This window comes from Hyperolius riggenbachi, chromosome 1 (genome assembly GCF_040937935.1).
Source record: "Hyperolius riggenbachi isolate aHypRig1 chromosome 1, aHypRig1.pri, whole genome shotgun sequence".
NCBI lineage: Eukaryota > Metazoa > Chordata > Amphibia > Anura > Hyperoliidae > Hyperolius > Hyperolius riggenbachi.
This window is the reverse complement of record NC_090646.1, coordinates 659,756,047-659,772,605: the sequence shown is the minus strand read 5'-3', so window position 1 is coordinate 659,772,605 and position 16,559 is coordinate 659,756,047. Positions and strand designations below refer to the sequence as shown.

At 47.2% G+C, this 16,559-nt stretch overlaps 1 protein-coding gene across 2 annotated transcripts in view; it reads left to right on the top strand.

Annotated features, from left to right (window-relative positions):
* PSTPIP2 (proline-serine-threonine phosphatase interacting protein 2) overlaps window positions 1-16,265 on the top strand; it is a 152,639-nt gene extending 136,374 nt beyond the window's left edge. For both annotated transcript variants that reach the window (XM_068252270.1, XM_068252279.1), the window contains exons 11-15: window positions 996-1,092; window positions 2,729-2,792; window positions 9,595-9,629; window positions 12,012-12,060; window positions 15,018-16,265. In XM_068252270.1, coding sequence (XP_068108371.1) covers window positions 996-1,092; window positions 2,729-2,792; window positions 9,595-9,629; window positions 12,012-12,052 — 237 coding nt within the window. In that variant the 3' untranslated portion in view covers window positions 12,053-12,060; window positions 15,018-16,265. The remainder of the gene's footprint in view (window positions 1-995; window positions 1,093-2,728; window positions 2,793-9,594; window positions 9,630-12,011; window positions 12,061-15,017) is intronic.
* The last annotated feature ends 294 nt before the right edge of the window (window positions 16,266-16,559 follow it).

The window sequence follows — 16,559 nt, the reverse complement described above, 5'->3', positions numbered from 1 at the left end:
TGATCGAGGTCTGACGCAGCGCCGGCGGCTAGAGGGAGGAAGGGAGCGAGCGAGCGGCGGCCACAGGGGGAGAGCGGCGGCCGGGCGGCGCCTCTCAGAGGCAGGCGCCTGGGTGCCTTGCACCCGCAGCACCCGCCCAGGCTCGGCCCTGCACAAGCAGGCTGTATACACCCTTCCTTTTGAATCGCAAGAGATCATTTGTGTGTTTCTTTCTCCCTGCAGTTCTCATGCACTGAAGTTTCAGGCTGCTCTTTTTTCTCCTGCAAACAGCTTTGCCCTTGTCTGTAATTCTTCAGTATGTGAAAGCCCAGCCAGCTCAGAGGACGATTTATCCAGCTTGTAAAAGATAAGAGAGAAGAGAGAAGCTGCTCTAATCTAAATAATACACAGGCAGTGTGCAGAGAGGGGCCTGAAAGGGGGAGTTCATAGAACCACAACACTGAAGAACTTGGCAGCCTTCCAGACACAGGCTGACAAGTCTGACAAGGGAAAGATACATTGATTTATTACAGAGACTGTGATAGCAGAAAGTGCTGCAGTAAGCCAGAACACATTAGAATAGCTTTTGGAACTTGTAGGATGATAAAAAACAGGATGCAATTTTTGTTACGGAGTCTCTTTAAATTGATATATTACTAATTGTAAAATGTTAATATGAAAGAAAATGAACAAGGATAGAAAGGAACAGTGTGGTTTCAATTATAAAACAGCATATTTTTCTTATGAAATCTTTATGGTATGCGTGAGAAGGGGTGTGATGGTGGCGTGATCAGGGGTGTGGCTTAAGTGTCCCTCTTTCTCATCTCAAAAAGCTGGGAGGTATAAAAAAGTGTAAAAGGGGCCTAAATATTTTCAGGATGAAAAACATGAATGCATTATAGTTATTATTGATTACTTAGGAGTTGGGGGCAGAATTAATACTTTTCTATTTTAAGTGCAATTATATACTAACGAAGCCACTGTACAAAATGACGTTTTATCTTCTGACCTTCCAGATGTATGAAGAAGTCCGGAAGGGTCTGGAAGGCTGCATTATTGAGAAAGACATAGAATATTTCACAGAACATCACAGGACAGGAGATAAACCGCCAGGTACGTCTATTCATCACGCCCCATGGGACTGTCTGTGCACGCTGCCTAGGCACCGGCGTAACAATAGGGGATGCGACTCCTGCCCCCGCGGGGGGGCCCGCTCAGGGACTTTTTGGGGGGCAGGAGGGGTCGCAGCATAAGAGGAGAGTGTGGCAGATTGGTGGTGGTGGGGGGGGAACATTCCCGCCCCTCCCTCACCTCGGACTTTCCTCTCAGCGCGTCCCCTCCTGCAATCAATAGGGGCAGCGGGCGGGCGGTGGCAGACTGGACACATACCTCCTTAGCGCCGGAGGTCCATCAGTAAGTGATTTATGCTACTTCCTGTGTAAACAGGAAGTAACATGAAGCTCTTAGAGATTTTTTTTTTGCAGGGGGGCCCGGGGATTCCTAGTTACGCCCCTTGTGCCTAGGCAAAGATTCCAGCATTTACACGAGATGTGCAGCAAGCCACGCCTCTTATGCCGGAAAAGGGACACGCCTTAAGCATTGTAATAGGCCCTGCAAACTCTGAGATCTCCACATGAAGGCCCCGCCCCATGCTAAAGCCGTGCACACACACACACACACACACAAGATGGAATTCAGCCAATGCGGACTGACTCTGCCGCAATCATCCTGTCGGCGAGCGCTGTAATTACAGAGCAGGAGATTTGGGTGCAGCCGGCGCCACCATAGACCGTAATAGAAATTACGGCTATAGCGGCGCACAAACAGTAACTTCGGCGCCGTCAAAAGACGGAGCTGAAGTTGCTTCTAAAACACCGTAATTCAACTTTTGGCTATGGAAGCCGAATTACATCATTCTCCACTATCCACCTGGACCTAGAGGGGGAATAGTAATGAACCCCGCCGGGACTTGTGCAGCAGCAGGATAAGCCATGTACTGGCTGTACCCTGAGCCGAAGTCTCTCGGCGGCCAATTCATATGGATGCTCCTGGCGGATCAACCTTACTGAGCACTGGCTGAGAGCATTGACCTCCTCACTCACCCTGCCCGCCACATGACATCATACATGCTCAGGTCCATTGTCCCTCCCCCCCCACCTGAAAGCAACAGAATGCTGGCCTCCTGGGGTGGGTTTTGGGGGTTATTGGGACTGAGCAGCGATTAGAGTAAAGCACTTGATATTTTACTATTGGAAAGTCGGCACTGAATTTTACTGATGTTCTGCTAGCGGCTTTCTCTGGTGCCCAGACGCAGAGCGCTCCTGGCCGTGGGAGTGCGATGGGGGAGCGCGTTCTGCCGGGCCGTGCATGGGCAATGAAGTGCGGCTGGGACAGAGTACTGGCGCGGGACAGGGACGGCCCAGGGAGACGGCGAGGGACTAAGAGGCCTCAAGGGGGCTGGAGGAAGCCCCAGGTGAGTATAACACCTTGGCACTCCAGCTGTGGTGGAACTACAAGCCCAATGAGGCATTGCAATACTCTGACAGCTCTAAGCATAACTCGGAGGCAGAGGCATGATGGGATTTGTAGTTTTGTCACAGCTGGAGTGCCAAGGTTAGCCATCACTGCCTTAGACCACTTTTGTCTCAGGTACACTACCAGGATAATGTGGAAGCATGATAAACTGTATGAATAGTTATAAGCAGAATAATCTACTAAAGGCTACAACATCTATGCTTTGTCTTTCCAGCTCCTGTCCCGTATGAAAACTTCTACAACAATCAGAAGAACATGGCACCTCCTCCAGTAATAAGGTAACAACTTTATAGTGTAACTCTGCTCTCAGGAATATAACACATTCTTACTCTGAACACAATTATCCATTAGAGGTTAATTCTCAAAACTTATCTCACCAGTCATCGCTCCTTGCCTATTTCCCACCGTGTCTATCAAGTAACTTTTCAGCACTTTCATCTAAACACTGAGAGTTTATAGCCTGTGTAATTCTCATTTGTGTTTAATCACAAGTTGTAGTCTGATCTCTCCCCTGAGTCACATGACTGCCTATGGCAGAGATAGCACATAAGGCCATCTGAAAGCACAGGAGGTTAGCAATATGTCTGCTTCCATGAATCAGGAAGTAGAAACTGTGCAGATTTAGGGCCTGGTTCACAAAGCAGTGCTAACAGTTAGCACGCTGGTGAAAAGCCCTTTATCACGCCTAAACTCAGTTTAGGCATGATAAGTTTAGGTGTGATAAGTTTAGGTGTGATAAGTTTAGGCGTGATAACTATAGCACCAACTGGGTTAGCACCGCAGTGCACAGCTGATCAAAAGTTTTGCGCTAGCAAAGTCTGGTGCACTTCGCATAGAGTTTAATGGTGCTGCTTTGCGCGCGGGACTTTGTGCGAGATCTAAACTTATCTAAAATTATCATGCCTAAACTGGCTTTTCACCAGCGTGGTGCAATGGTTATCACGCCTAAAGTCTCTAAGTGGGTTAGCACTGCTTTGTGAATCGAGCCCATAGTTTAGGATTTGTATCAGGTGTAACAAAGAAATGTTTTTTTTTTTTTTGTTTAACCACCCTGGCGTTCTGATTAAATCGCCAGGGTGGCTGCGGGAGGGTTTTTTTTAAATTAAAAAAAAAACTATTTCATGCAGCCAACTGAAAGTTGGCTGCATGAAAGCCCACTAGAGGGCGCTCCGGAGGCGATCTTCCGATCGCCTCCGGCGGCAAGGAATAACACGGAAGGCCGCAATGAGCGGCCCTCCGTGTTTCGCTTCCCTCGTTGCCATGGCGACGAGCGGAGTGACGTCATGGACGTCAGCCGACGTCCTGACGTCAGCCGCCTCCGATCCAGCCCTTAGCGCTGGCCGGAACTGTTTGTTCCGGCTACGCTGGGCTCGGGCGGCTGGGGGGACCCTCTTTCGCCGCTGCACGCGGCGGATCGCCGCGCTGCAGCGGCGATCAGGCAGCACACGCGGCTGGCAAAGTGCCGGCTGCGTGTGCTGCTTTTTATTTGGTGGAAATCGGCCCAGCAGGGCCTGAGCGGCAGCCTCTGGCGGTGTTGGACGAGCTGAGCTCGTCCAGACCGCTCAGCAGGTTAAAGGGTATTATACTGTTGCGTATCTTTTAGAGCAGAGAGGACATTCTCAATTCAGGGCCACTTTAAAGCTACAATCCCTGAAAAAATGTGTAGCAGAACATCATTGAAATAGCTACACACAGCACTTTGTCCTGCTATGCAAAGGCTATTCAGCTTCAAATCCCCATCCAGACTGGAGATAACAGTATCTTTGTTTACATTCCAATGTTGTTACATTTGTGTGTTAACAACTGAAAACACTCTCTGAGAAGCTCTCTGTGCTTCAAGCACACACACAGCTCAGAATAGCTCGTTAGAAGATTTTAATATATAATAAAAAGCAGCTGGAATAAAATGCAATGGCAGCTTTCAGGGCAAGATAAACTACACTTTGGAAACTTGTATTACTTGTGCACAAAAGCAAATATGATAACTGTAGGAGTAATAAAAAGTAGGAACGAGAGAGGCTTTGATACAGCGGTGGAGGGAGTTGGGAACTATTTTAGTCTCTGCCACACTGAAGATTTTTCTAATAGGCTTCCCCTGTGACAGATAGAATCTGCTGTTGCTCGATCCGATTCTACGTCTATCAGACCTGGTTTTCATGGTACAGGAGGGGATATAGGCAAAAAAAAATTGCCAACTATTTCTCTATTCCTCTTCCCTATGTTACTCCAAGGTATTACACACCTTCTGTCTTCTGGCACCACCTTAGATAGTTATCCTTTAAAGGAAACCTGAGGTTAAAATAAACTTATAAGATAATGAACTGTATGCATAGTACCGATAGTAAATAGAACCTCCCTGCCATATTCCTATTTTTGGTACTTCGATATTAGGCCTTCTCTAGCAGACTGCCCTATCTGTTTCACATACAGAAAAAGTGTGCATTGTGTTTGGAGAGCAGCTGACTCATCAAGGACCTGCTTCACTGGCGGTGCTCTGGCGCCTCCCGGTGGATCAAATAAAAAGTACACATGGATTTACAATGACAGAATTAACACTTTTATTTACGCCATAAATAAAGACACGGGAAACATAATTTCAAATGAAATGAATGAAATAGAGAAAGTGTAACGTGGAAGTAAAACTGGTACGTACGTATTAGGCTGTTGTCCAGCGGCCACTCTGTATTTCCCCTCGTGTCAGAACATTTTTGGTACAATCTGAAATTTTAGGCCAATGACAGGACTTGGAAATGCTCGGTAGTATTGGACCAATCAGAGAATGCGGAGGTTTATCTCAGAAATCAGAATACCATAAAAATTTTAGACCAATCATAATAGTACTGAGGTTTTACCGAGTCTGGTGATTGGTTGAAAATTTCTGCAGTATTCTGATTTCCAGGAAAGAATTCTGCAGCCTGTGATTGGTCCACTGCTTCCGACTTAGAAGTATTTGGCCAGTCAGAGCATTCGGTAGGGTTCTGCAAAACAAGTTAAAAAAACAAAATTATACAACTTTATTAACAAAAATGTCCCAAAAAATGGTATGGGGAATTTGAATTTCCACGGAAATCTGCAGAATCGGTAACCAGCATTTTTGGTAACTGTAATTTAGGCGGAATAGGAAATCGGCATTTACAACCATCCCTAGTTTTTGTCATGTATGATGTAAGTAAAGGCGTGTCATTTTTTTTACATTCATTGAGAATTCAGGTGTACTTTTTGTTTGATCCACTGAGAGGCGCCAGAGACAGTGTGTGCTCTCTGGAGCCGCAGATGGCTCTGGAGCAGCTGATTCATGATGAATGAATCAGGTGCACACTTTTCTGCATGTGAAAGAGATAGGCTGGTCTGGTTGATGGCCTAATATGTAAGTACCCTATTTTCAATTGAAAAGGTTCTGTTTTAACTCTGTCATTTGCTCAGCAGCCATTTCAGTGTAACTGGCAATCTGATACCTTCAGCTGCAAGCAAACAGAAATAATGAACTTTTAAACTTTTCAGATCGCTTTTGTTATCAGTGGGGTGTGCTCATCCAGAGAGAGCTAATTAGTATCTGCTGAAACTAATATGTATGTAGCTGCTTAAAGGGACACTTAAGTCAAACAAAAAAAATGAGTTTTACTCACCTAGGGCTTCCAATAGCCCCCTGCAGCTGTCTGGTGCCCTCGCCGTCTCCCTCCGATCCTCCTGGCCCCGCCGGCAGCCACTTCCTGTTTCGGTGACAGGAGCTGACAGGCTGGGGACGCGAGTGATTCTTCGCTTTCCCAGACACATTAGCACCCTCTATGCTGCTATATGGTATATGATATATGCTATAGCAGCATAGATGGCGCTATTGTGGCCAGGAACGCAAAGAATCACTCGCGTCCCCAGCCTGTCAGCTCCTGTCACCGAAACAGGAAGTGGCTGCCGGCGGGGCCAGGAGGATCGGAGGGAGACGACGAGGGCACCGGACAGCTGCAGGGGGCTATTGGAAGCCCCAGGTGAGTAAAACTCAATTTTTTTTTTTTACTTAAGTGTCCCTTTAACGTGAACCTGATACATCACACAACTAGACCAAATTGACAGTACTGCCAATGTGAATCCTTAAGGCCTGCCCTTTCCTGTAGTATCCCTGCATCTTCCTGGAGGTTCCTGGGGTAAACCACACCCCCAGAAATGATGTAATGTAAGAACCTATGTTTGCCGCTTCGGTTTTGGTAATGGGGCGCTAGGCATTTAAATGCATGATTGAGAACAAGAAAGAGTGGAATTTAGCTTAGAGTGTACCTAAGGTGAGAAAAATCATTATATATATATATATATATATATATATATATATATATATATATATATATATATATATATATATATATATATATATATATACTCACCTCAAAGCTAGCCTCTAGCGCCTCTTCAGACCAATCCCTTCCTATCCATCTTGCCGCTTTTGTATGCCCCGTTCCTAGCTGTGGTACATGTACAGTACACGCTGTGTGACCCCACGTATTGTGCACGAGCACGTCTGTGCAGATCAACCATGGCCGAGAGCATCCTGGGAAAAATCGGAACTGCGCATGGCCAGGATCCTCCCGACGACAGTTGCTACACACAGCCGTGCGGGAGCGAGTACAAAGAGGACATCTGTATGGATAGTGCATGTGCTCTAAAATCCAGACACTAGTTCCAAATGGGATATGCAACAGCAAGATGGAGGGATGGCTGAACGCAAGGAGTAGCCTGAAGGCATCTGAAGAGCCTAATGCTACGTACACACATGCGACAACGATCGTTCGTTGAGAACGACGAACGAACTTTTAATTGATGAAAGAACGACCTATGTAAAGATAGTTTTAAAAGGTGTGTAACGATCTGATCGTTAGAACGAACGTTACATCACGTAAAGCAGAGCCGGATTAAGGCTAAATGGGGCCCTAAGCAAAGTAACTGATTTGGGCCCCCCCATCATGTCGTAAAAGAATCAGAAGATGCAGCTGCACAGCAATATGTCGCACACACCGGGCAGCCGAGCTACTGGTTGCTATGGGCAACAGCACGCTTTCCTCTGTGGGTGCACAATGCAGGGAATAGCAGCGGCAAAATGCAGAGTGAGAGATGAATGGCTGGGACATTTGCACTCAGGGGCTGGGGCACCCCTGTGAAGAGGGCGCCAGATATCACAGCAGCAGCACTTTCCCCCTGCATCTCCAGCCTGGCAATAGCAGAAAGCTCTGGACACCGCCAAACCGGAAGCCGTTCCCCAGACAGAATTACATAACCACTCCCACCACCGAACAACCAATTTCCTCCCAAACTAGACAGCCACCATGCAGCCTCCATCCAAGTGAATACGATAGTCCAGCAGAGAAGGCAGCTGCAGTGGGGGAGAATGACAGCACCAGATGAATCACATTCACCTATTGCGATCCAAGCAATAGAGGTCCCGTCATCCGGAGCCCATCTGTCTCCTCTAGAGTGCTGCCGCTCTGTTACTACTACTATTACTACTTCCTACTTCATGTCTAATCTGAGAATCAGGAAGTTCAGAGCGAGCGGCTGCACTGTAGAAGAGACAGATGGGTTTCAAATGACGGGATCTCTATTGCTTGGATCATGGATAGGTGAGTGAGCGTTTGCCATCTGCTGCTATCATTCTTGCTGCAGCTGTGGTTCTCTGTGGGAAGGGAGGGTGGAGTGGGCAGCGGCAGAGCGCACAGTAGCAGGAGGGGGACCTAGGAGGAGAGCCTGGCTCTGAAGACAATCAGCAGCGCACGGCATCATTTGACAAGACAAGACAAATAACATTTATATCGCGCTTTTCTCCTGGTGGACTCAAAGCGCCAGAGCTGCAGCCACTAGGACGCGCCCTATAGGCAGTAGCAGTGTTAGAGAGACTTGCCTACGGTCTCCTACTGAATAGGTGCTGGCTTACTGAACAGGCAGAGCTGAGATTCGAACCCTGGTCTCCTGTGTCAGCGGCAGAGACCTTAAAGGGACTCCAAGCAGTGCCTGTGGATATGCCTTTAAGCATACCCACAACTAATTCATTACATCCTCACACCTACCAGCATGATGTTTGTAATTATATCCCCCTGGGTACCTTATATTTCATTGCATTGTGCTGAATCGAGCTGCCAACTTTGGAGAAAAGTCGTCCTGTGGCCGTGATTTCGATCGTGAAAATATCAAAAACTAAAAGGCATAGAGCAGCTGTTTATATATCATTGGAAAGAGGAGAAAAAGAGCTTTAAAATGATATGCATCTTTCCATAGTTACTGCACTGCTCAGAGTCCCTTTAACTATTATACCATCCAGCCACCGCTGACTTTGGAGAAAAGTCGTCCTGTGGCCGCGATTTCGATCGCGAAAATATCGAAAACTAAAAGGCATAGAGCAGCCGTTTAGATATCATTGGAAAGAGGAGAAAGAGAGCTTTAAAATGATATGCATCTTTCCATAGTTACTGCACTGCTCAGAGTCCCTTTAACCATTATACCATCCAGCCACCGCTGACAGGATGGCAAGGGCTGGTTTATGTGCTAATGGGGCCCCTTTGTTGCCTGGTCAGTAATCCAGCCCTGACGTAAAGCATCTATTGCGCCTGCGCATAAAAATGAGAAGTTTCACAGAGAAATAGTGAAATGCGCATGTCAAGCCTAGTACGAACGACCGTTTCCAACTATGTACTACTTTTGCAAACGATCGTCGTTGGTTAAAATCCGCCGAGACAGAACTTTCTTTTGTAGCGATTTGGCTCGTTCGTTTTTTGTAACGATCGTCGTTGGTAAAGATCGGGGAACGATCGTTACAAACGACTATAGTCGCATGTGTGTACGCACCTTTAGGGACACTGAGTTAGGTATATATTAACATTTTTCACGTCATGTTTAATAATGACCTTTACAGAGTGAAACAGTGGCTTTGTAGGGGCACCAAAACATTTGGGATGGTGAAACAAGGTGTCACGAGCTAGAACAATTGGTTAATGTGATCATCCGTTATGAGGTTACAGGTCCTCTTTGAAGGTTTAACCTGTTGCTCTGCATGTTCTGCTTTACAGTGCCACCAATTTTCTCTTTCCTCTTTTGTTTTTTTAGGCGGCCCCCTCCACAAACTCCTATTACTCATCAAGGTAAGAAGCAGGAGGGTTACGTACGCTGAGGATTAAACTAATTGAGTTAAAAATAACTAGATAACCCAGTGTTCTACTGATAACCCATTATTGTGATTTATACTGATGTTTTTGAACTGCTACGGACACATTTCGAGTAGATGGATTTTTGGGCTAGGTCCACGCTTGTCCGCTTGCAGGTTCACCGCACGGTAACGTAGGTATACGCTCGCATTAGATAGGGTACTCCCAGCGCAACGCACCACAGGCAATGTGATTTCACCTACATGCAACAACAAACGACCTCAGTCTCTACATATGCTTATGAAAAATGGTAATCTATTAGTCGCATACAAAAATTCCCAGCATGTTGTGACGCGTAAACCCCCCTAAAGTCAATTAAAACCAAAGGTCAGTACACATAATTAGCATATATCCCACTGTCCCTGTGAGGGTATTGCCCGATATTGGTCGGCCAGCTCTCCCCTATGCAAACCAGATCGGTCTCCCATTCACATTTGGACATCTCCATCTGCCCTCCACCGGTGCACACCCTGAGGCCTCCACACACACACTGAGGCCTAGTGCACACCAGAGTGGTTCGGTTGCGTTTTTCGGAACGCTTGCAGCTGAGGAAACGCTTGGGTAATGTATTTCAATGGGCTGGTGCACACCAGAGCGGGTCGGTTTTAGCTGAAACGCAAACTCCCGGGCTGCAGCATTTTTTGGATTTCGGAGGCGTTTCTGCCTCCAATGTTAAGTATAGAAAAAACGCAAATGCTTGATAAAACGTCAGATCAGAACTGTTTTGCAGGCGTTTTTGTTACAGTAGCTGTTCAGTAACAGCTTTACTGTAACAATATCTGTAATCTGCTACACAAAACCGCAAAACGCTAGCAAAACGCTTCATAACAAGAAAAAACGCTTCAAAATCCACCAGCGTTTTGCGGATCTGCTAGCGGTTTTTGGTGTGCACTAGGCCTGAGCTCAGACAGATGTCAATATCATATGATCAGTACAATCAATAATCTACTGCTGGTATATAATGCCTGTGGTTTAATATAACTTCCGTTTTTACACAGTCCACTTGAGTTACCGTATATTTTCCCACAACTGCTATAATGCCATCAATCCATGTGGTCTAAACTGTTCATAACAAGATCCTCCGTGGATATCAATCTCCTCTTCTCACAGCCATGCGTATTGACACAGTCTATCAGTGAGTCTTGTATGTGTATCTCACTGACTCTGGAAGCGGTTAGTGGGAAGAAAAGGAGGTAAAATGAATTTGGGTGCTAAGTTGTATGACTGAGCAATAAACCCTTAAAGAGAACCCGAGGTGGGATTTTATTATGTTAGTGGGGCACAGAGGCTGGTTGGGCACACTAACACCAGCCTCCGTTGCCCCATGGTGTGCCTCCATGTCCCCCCTGCGCGCCGCTATACCGCAGTGCTGGCGACAATCTTTACCTATGCCGTGTCTGTCAGCGCCGCTCCCCCGCCTCCTCCTTATCGGCGCTACCCGCCTGTGTCCCTTCCCTCCCGCTGATTGGAGGGAAGTGACGCGGGCGGGTAGCGCCGATACGGAGGAGGCGGGGGAGCGGCGCTGACTGACAGACGAGAGGTAAACATTGTGCTGGCGACACGCTGCGTGTCGCCAGCACTGCGGGGGGTATAGCGGCGCACAGGGGGGTCTTGGAGGCACACCATGGGGCAACAGAGGCTGGTGTTAGTGTGCACAACAAGCCTCTGTGCCCCACTAACATAATTAAATCCCACCTCAGGTTCTCTTTAAAGCTGTGAACTCCGCAATTGTAAAAAATGGCCTGGCCACTAGGGGGGTATAAACCTCTGGTCCTCAAGAGGTTAAAGGAAACCTGTAATTAGAAAAAGTTTAACTTACCCGAGGCTTCTACGGGCCCCCCGCAGAGGTCCTGTCCCCTGCCAGTACTCAACGATCCTCTGGTCTCCCGTCACGGCTCACTTTACTTACCGCTGACTTACAAGTCGACAGCCACTGCGCCTGCTCGGCCCTGACTGCGCGTGTCCTTGCTCCCGCTCACGTCGCCGGGAGTGTCCTGCGCAGGCACGGTATGATAGAGCCTTGTACTGCGCTTGCGCAGGACACTCCCAGCAATGTGAGTAGGAGCGAGGACACGCGTGGCTATGGCCGTGCAGGCGCAGTGGCTGGTGACTGAAGGAAATGAAAGTGACCAATGGCGGGGCACTGGAGGATCGTTTTGTCCCGGAGCAGGACAGGACGTCTGCAGGGGGCCGGTAGAAGCCCCAGGCAAGTTAAACTCTTTTTTGTCTTTTCTTTTTACAGGTTTCCTTTATTTATTCGTATGTAGAATTTTCTGTTGCATTTCTCCTTTGTACTCATGAGATTGTGTTTTGTTTCAGAGGACCCGGCTTATGCATCAGTGGATGAATTCAGATATTAACGGCAGAGGTGAGTGACACATTATTACAGGCACAGATCGCTAATGGGAGGCTTAGAACTTCAAGTTGATGCAGATTTTATGGTTGTTTTTTTGCAAATGTATGCAGCTTGGAACCAGACCAATCAAATGCACTTGAGGCTAAAGGTTTTGATTGGTCCGGTTCCAGGCTGCATAAAATTAAGTTTGCATTTGCATCAACTCAACATTATTAACATCTGGCAGGGCTGGATTACACCATAAGGTGCTGTAGGCCTGTCCCCTCAGGTGCTTACCATAAGGCACTGTAGGCTTGTGCCTAAAGGCGCCGCTGCTGCACTCCTTCCTGCAATGTATATATTCCCAGGCGTTGCTCTGCTTTCTCTCACCCTCTTCCTCAGCAGTACTCACCCTCCATCCTGCTAGCGGCAGGTCTGCATTATACCACCGGCAAGGCAAAAAGGGGGTGACAAACACTGGCCTGACAGCTGTTTCATGGGTCTCCCTACTTTGTCAGGGGTCAAACTTACTTTTATCCATCATAGTCCAAGGCTAGTTTATTGGGGTTAGTTTACCCACAGTGGTGCAGCCCGTGTCATAGGGCAGAACTGACTGCAGTCTTCCCATCTTTTCATTGGCTGTCAGTCACTAGGTAGGCGTGGGTGACAGAAGGATCTACCCCTGCATAGCTGCCTCAAGGCAGGTACCAATTGACCAGCCCAGACATTGCTTCTGTTGACCAGTTGAGAATGGAAGGGAGAATACAAGCATGGTGAGGAGGCAGCTACCACCAAAAGTTTCAGCAGGAACTTCGCATTTTTATACTGCAAACAGACTTTATAATGCTTAAAGAGAACCCGAGGTGGGTTTGAAGAATATTATCTGCATACAGAGGCTGGATCTGCCTATACAGCCCAGCCTCTGTTGCTATCCCAAACCCCCCTAAGGTCCCCCTGCACTCTGCAATCCCTCATAAATCACAGCCACGCTGCTGACAAACAGCTTGTCAGAGCTGGTTGTGTTTATGTCTATAGTGTCAGTCTGCTGCTCTCCCCGCCTCCTGCAGAACTCCAGTCCCCGCCTGCATCCCTTCCCTCCCTGCTGATTGGAGGGAAGGGGCGGGGCAGGGACCGGAGCTATGCAGGAGGCCGGGGAGCAGCAGAGACTGACACTACAGATGTAAACACAGCCTCACAGCACGGCTGTGATTTACGAGGGATTGCAGAGTGCAGAGGGACCTTAGTGGGGTTTGGGATAGCAACAGAGGCAGGGCTGTATAGACAGATCCAGCCTCTGTATGCAGATAACATTCTTTAAACACACCTCGGGTTCTCTTTAAAATAAACGTATAGGAGCAAAAGCTGAACTCGGGCTTCATCAGTCACAGGACTGATGCCATGCTATCATGTAAATCCTTCCTTTACACCTTGTATATGCATCTACTTCCACTTGTGTTCAGTGGGGGTGGTCATTAAATTAAGACCCTAATATTCCAAGCTGATGCAAATTCTATGCAGTTTATAAATGGACCAATCAATTGCAGCAGCTGCTCCACTTCAAGCTACAGAAATCTTCAGAGAATTTGCATCAACTCCAGGGGCATAACTACGCCTAATGGGGCCCCCTGCAAAACTTTTAGGGGACCCTTCCTACTATCAGACACCCCCTTACCCCTGTGGTCAAGAGGGGCCTGGATTTCTTCCTTCCTCCACCAGGGCCCCGTCCTCTGCTCCCCTGGCTCAGACACCCAGGTCTACACACATAAGGGGGAAGAGGTGCCCAGGTTGGATAAAAACTTCTAAGAACAGGTAAAAAGCGAAAAAGTAATGGTGTCTTACCTCAATGATGAAATCCCTGTAGATTTACAAAATATTTTTATTTAGCACAGGCAACGCGTTTCGCGGGTCTGAGCCCGCTTCCTCAGGCCAATAAGAGTGCCAAATAATACCAATCCCACGCCGATTGGTATTTGTCTACAGGGATTTCGTCATTGAGGTAAGACACCTTTTAAACTGAAGTTTTTATCCAACCTTGGCGCCTCTTCCCCCTTACATGCATAGAATACCCCCGTACATATCCTGTACGAGGGGTGGTGACAGAATATCCGTGGGGTCTACCACGTTAGACATCTGTCTCCTCTTTTCGTCAAGAGAGCAAACACATCGAGGTCCATCGCGGACCACCCCGAGCGGAGTCGGGTTTATGGTCTCCACCTGCTTCCTGTGGTCGGTTGCCCCCATGCAACCCTCCTTTGTGAGTAGTATTTTACTTATTACTTTCCACAAAAATAACAACTGACATATTGCACTACTGGGCTCCCATTTTTGTTTCCTGTGCCTTTTTTCTACAGGGTGTCAAGCACCCCTACACACATCTCACCCAGGTCTACAGATCAACGTGGCAGCAGTGACAAAGCCTATCTCTTCCTGTTTGGTCTCTTTTGCGCTTCCACTCCAGCCACTAGGTGTCACTGTCCTCTCTGCCAAAACAAATCAGGTTGGCACCACCGTCAGTGGTGCTGACCCATTTGTTTTTGCTGGATTTGGCCCCTCACGGTACTGGGGTGCTGGTCTTGGCACACCTAGGAACATTACATGTGAGTTCTCCTACTCTCTACAGTGTGGACTGTCTTCTCTGCCTTCCTATCAGTCTGAATTTCTCTGCGACGTCAGACTGAACGGACAGTGACACCTAGTGGCTGCAGCGGGAGCGCCGTAGAGACCCAACAGGGGAATAGGTAAGCACCGTCACTGCCTCAATGCTGATCTGTAGGTCTGGGTGGCAGAACCAGGGGAGCACAGGAGATGGGTCTGGTAAAGGAGGAGGAGAAGGAGGAGGAAGGAAGAAGTCCGACCCTTTCCTCCTCACTTGGCACCTCCGCAATTGTCTGTCTGCTATCCAATAGTTACACCAGTGATCAGCTCGTATCAGCATCTCTCTTACCATCCCTAATTGGCCTAATCACTTACTTCTCCTTCTTGTCTTCCAGGAATCTGAATTGAAAGTTGCTCATCCAAACGATCCTCCCCACTCTCAGGAAGGGAAACCTAGACAGTAATGTTTTTGACGTTATATTTAAAAAATTCTTTGTACAGAAGAAGCTGGACAATCTTGCCGCAATATGTAACATGAACGATTCCTCGGCATTCTATAAATGTCAGGAAACCAGGCTAGTTTAGCTGCACATTTCTCACCAAGATCGGCCAATGACAAAGATAATGGAGTGTTTGGGTCCAGCAGATGTATACTCCATTGTCTACAAAGACTTCCAAACATGAGCCGTCTACACTGACTTGATTGGTGGCCTGCATACCCGGGTGAGACAATGGGCCAAGCACAGAAGAAAGGCTGAAAATCAGCAGCATGGGGCCTCAAGGAAAAATGACCTTCATTGCTCTCGTCAAGTCCTGGTCCTGCCATGTCACTAGACGATGCTTTGAGCTTTTCTCAGTGAAGCGATTTCTCTACAGCCCTGAAGACGATTGGTGTGACTTACTCTGCATGGACCTCATTTGTATAAGAAGCACTGAAGGCTTTTCAGGTGTTTGTAGCCATTTCATTGTCTCTTTTGGTGGAACAAAGCCTTGACTATTTCGGAGATCGGAGCATTTCTACACGAGGAAAGTTTTCAACCAACACAATGGACCACAATACTGGACCTTATTTATTGATGATGGTTTGTGGTACCCTGCAAGAACCAAATTCCAGCTATCAATTGTTCTTCGCTAGAGATTGGTCAATGAGATACTTGTGATTCTAGTTAGCATGTAAATTTAACACTGCTTGGGCCAACTGAAATCATCAGGGAGTGTATTTGATTGGCAGTCTTTATCACTGAACGAGGTCAAGACACATGGCTATATCTATGGCATTATAGGGCCAGAAAAGCACTGATACAGAAGGGTTCTCAGTCCAGTGTCGGACTTGGAGGTGGAAAAACTGAGAAAATCCACCTGCTGGCCAAGCAGCAGTAACCCTGTGTTATCACTCCCAATAGAAACCTGCAGCAAGTCTTCACAGTGAGCAGCAACACCTGATTACTGCTGCTTGGCCAGCAAGTGGATTTCCTTAGCTTTACCACCTCCCAGTCCGACACTGTCTCAGTCTGTGCCAGGGTTGTGTTCCAGGAGTGGTTTGTATAAATTAAATCTTGAATACAATTTTGAATTGAAAATGTTAGCAGTAAAATGTGTTCCATGTATCTATTTTGACCTCATTAAAGCTCTTGTTCACCTTCCTCAATTTTCCATTGTTAGTGGAGATGAACAGGCGACTACAGTAGTGTCCCAGTTATCCATGACTCCACCAGCTGGCATTCTGAACAACCGGCAGTTAAAGAGAAACTTTAGTGAAAAGGGGAAAAAAAAAAAATCAATACAAAGATATAATATAGAACAGAGAGATCAACAAATTATTACATAGCTATTTGGGTTAAAAAAAGACATACGTCCACCGCGTTCAACCAGAGAACAAAGTACAACTCCAGCCTGCTCCCTCACATATCCCTGTTGATCCAGAGGAAGGCGAAAAA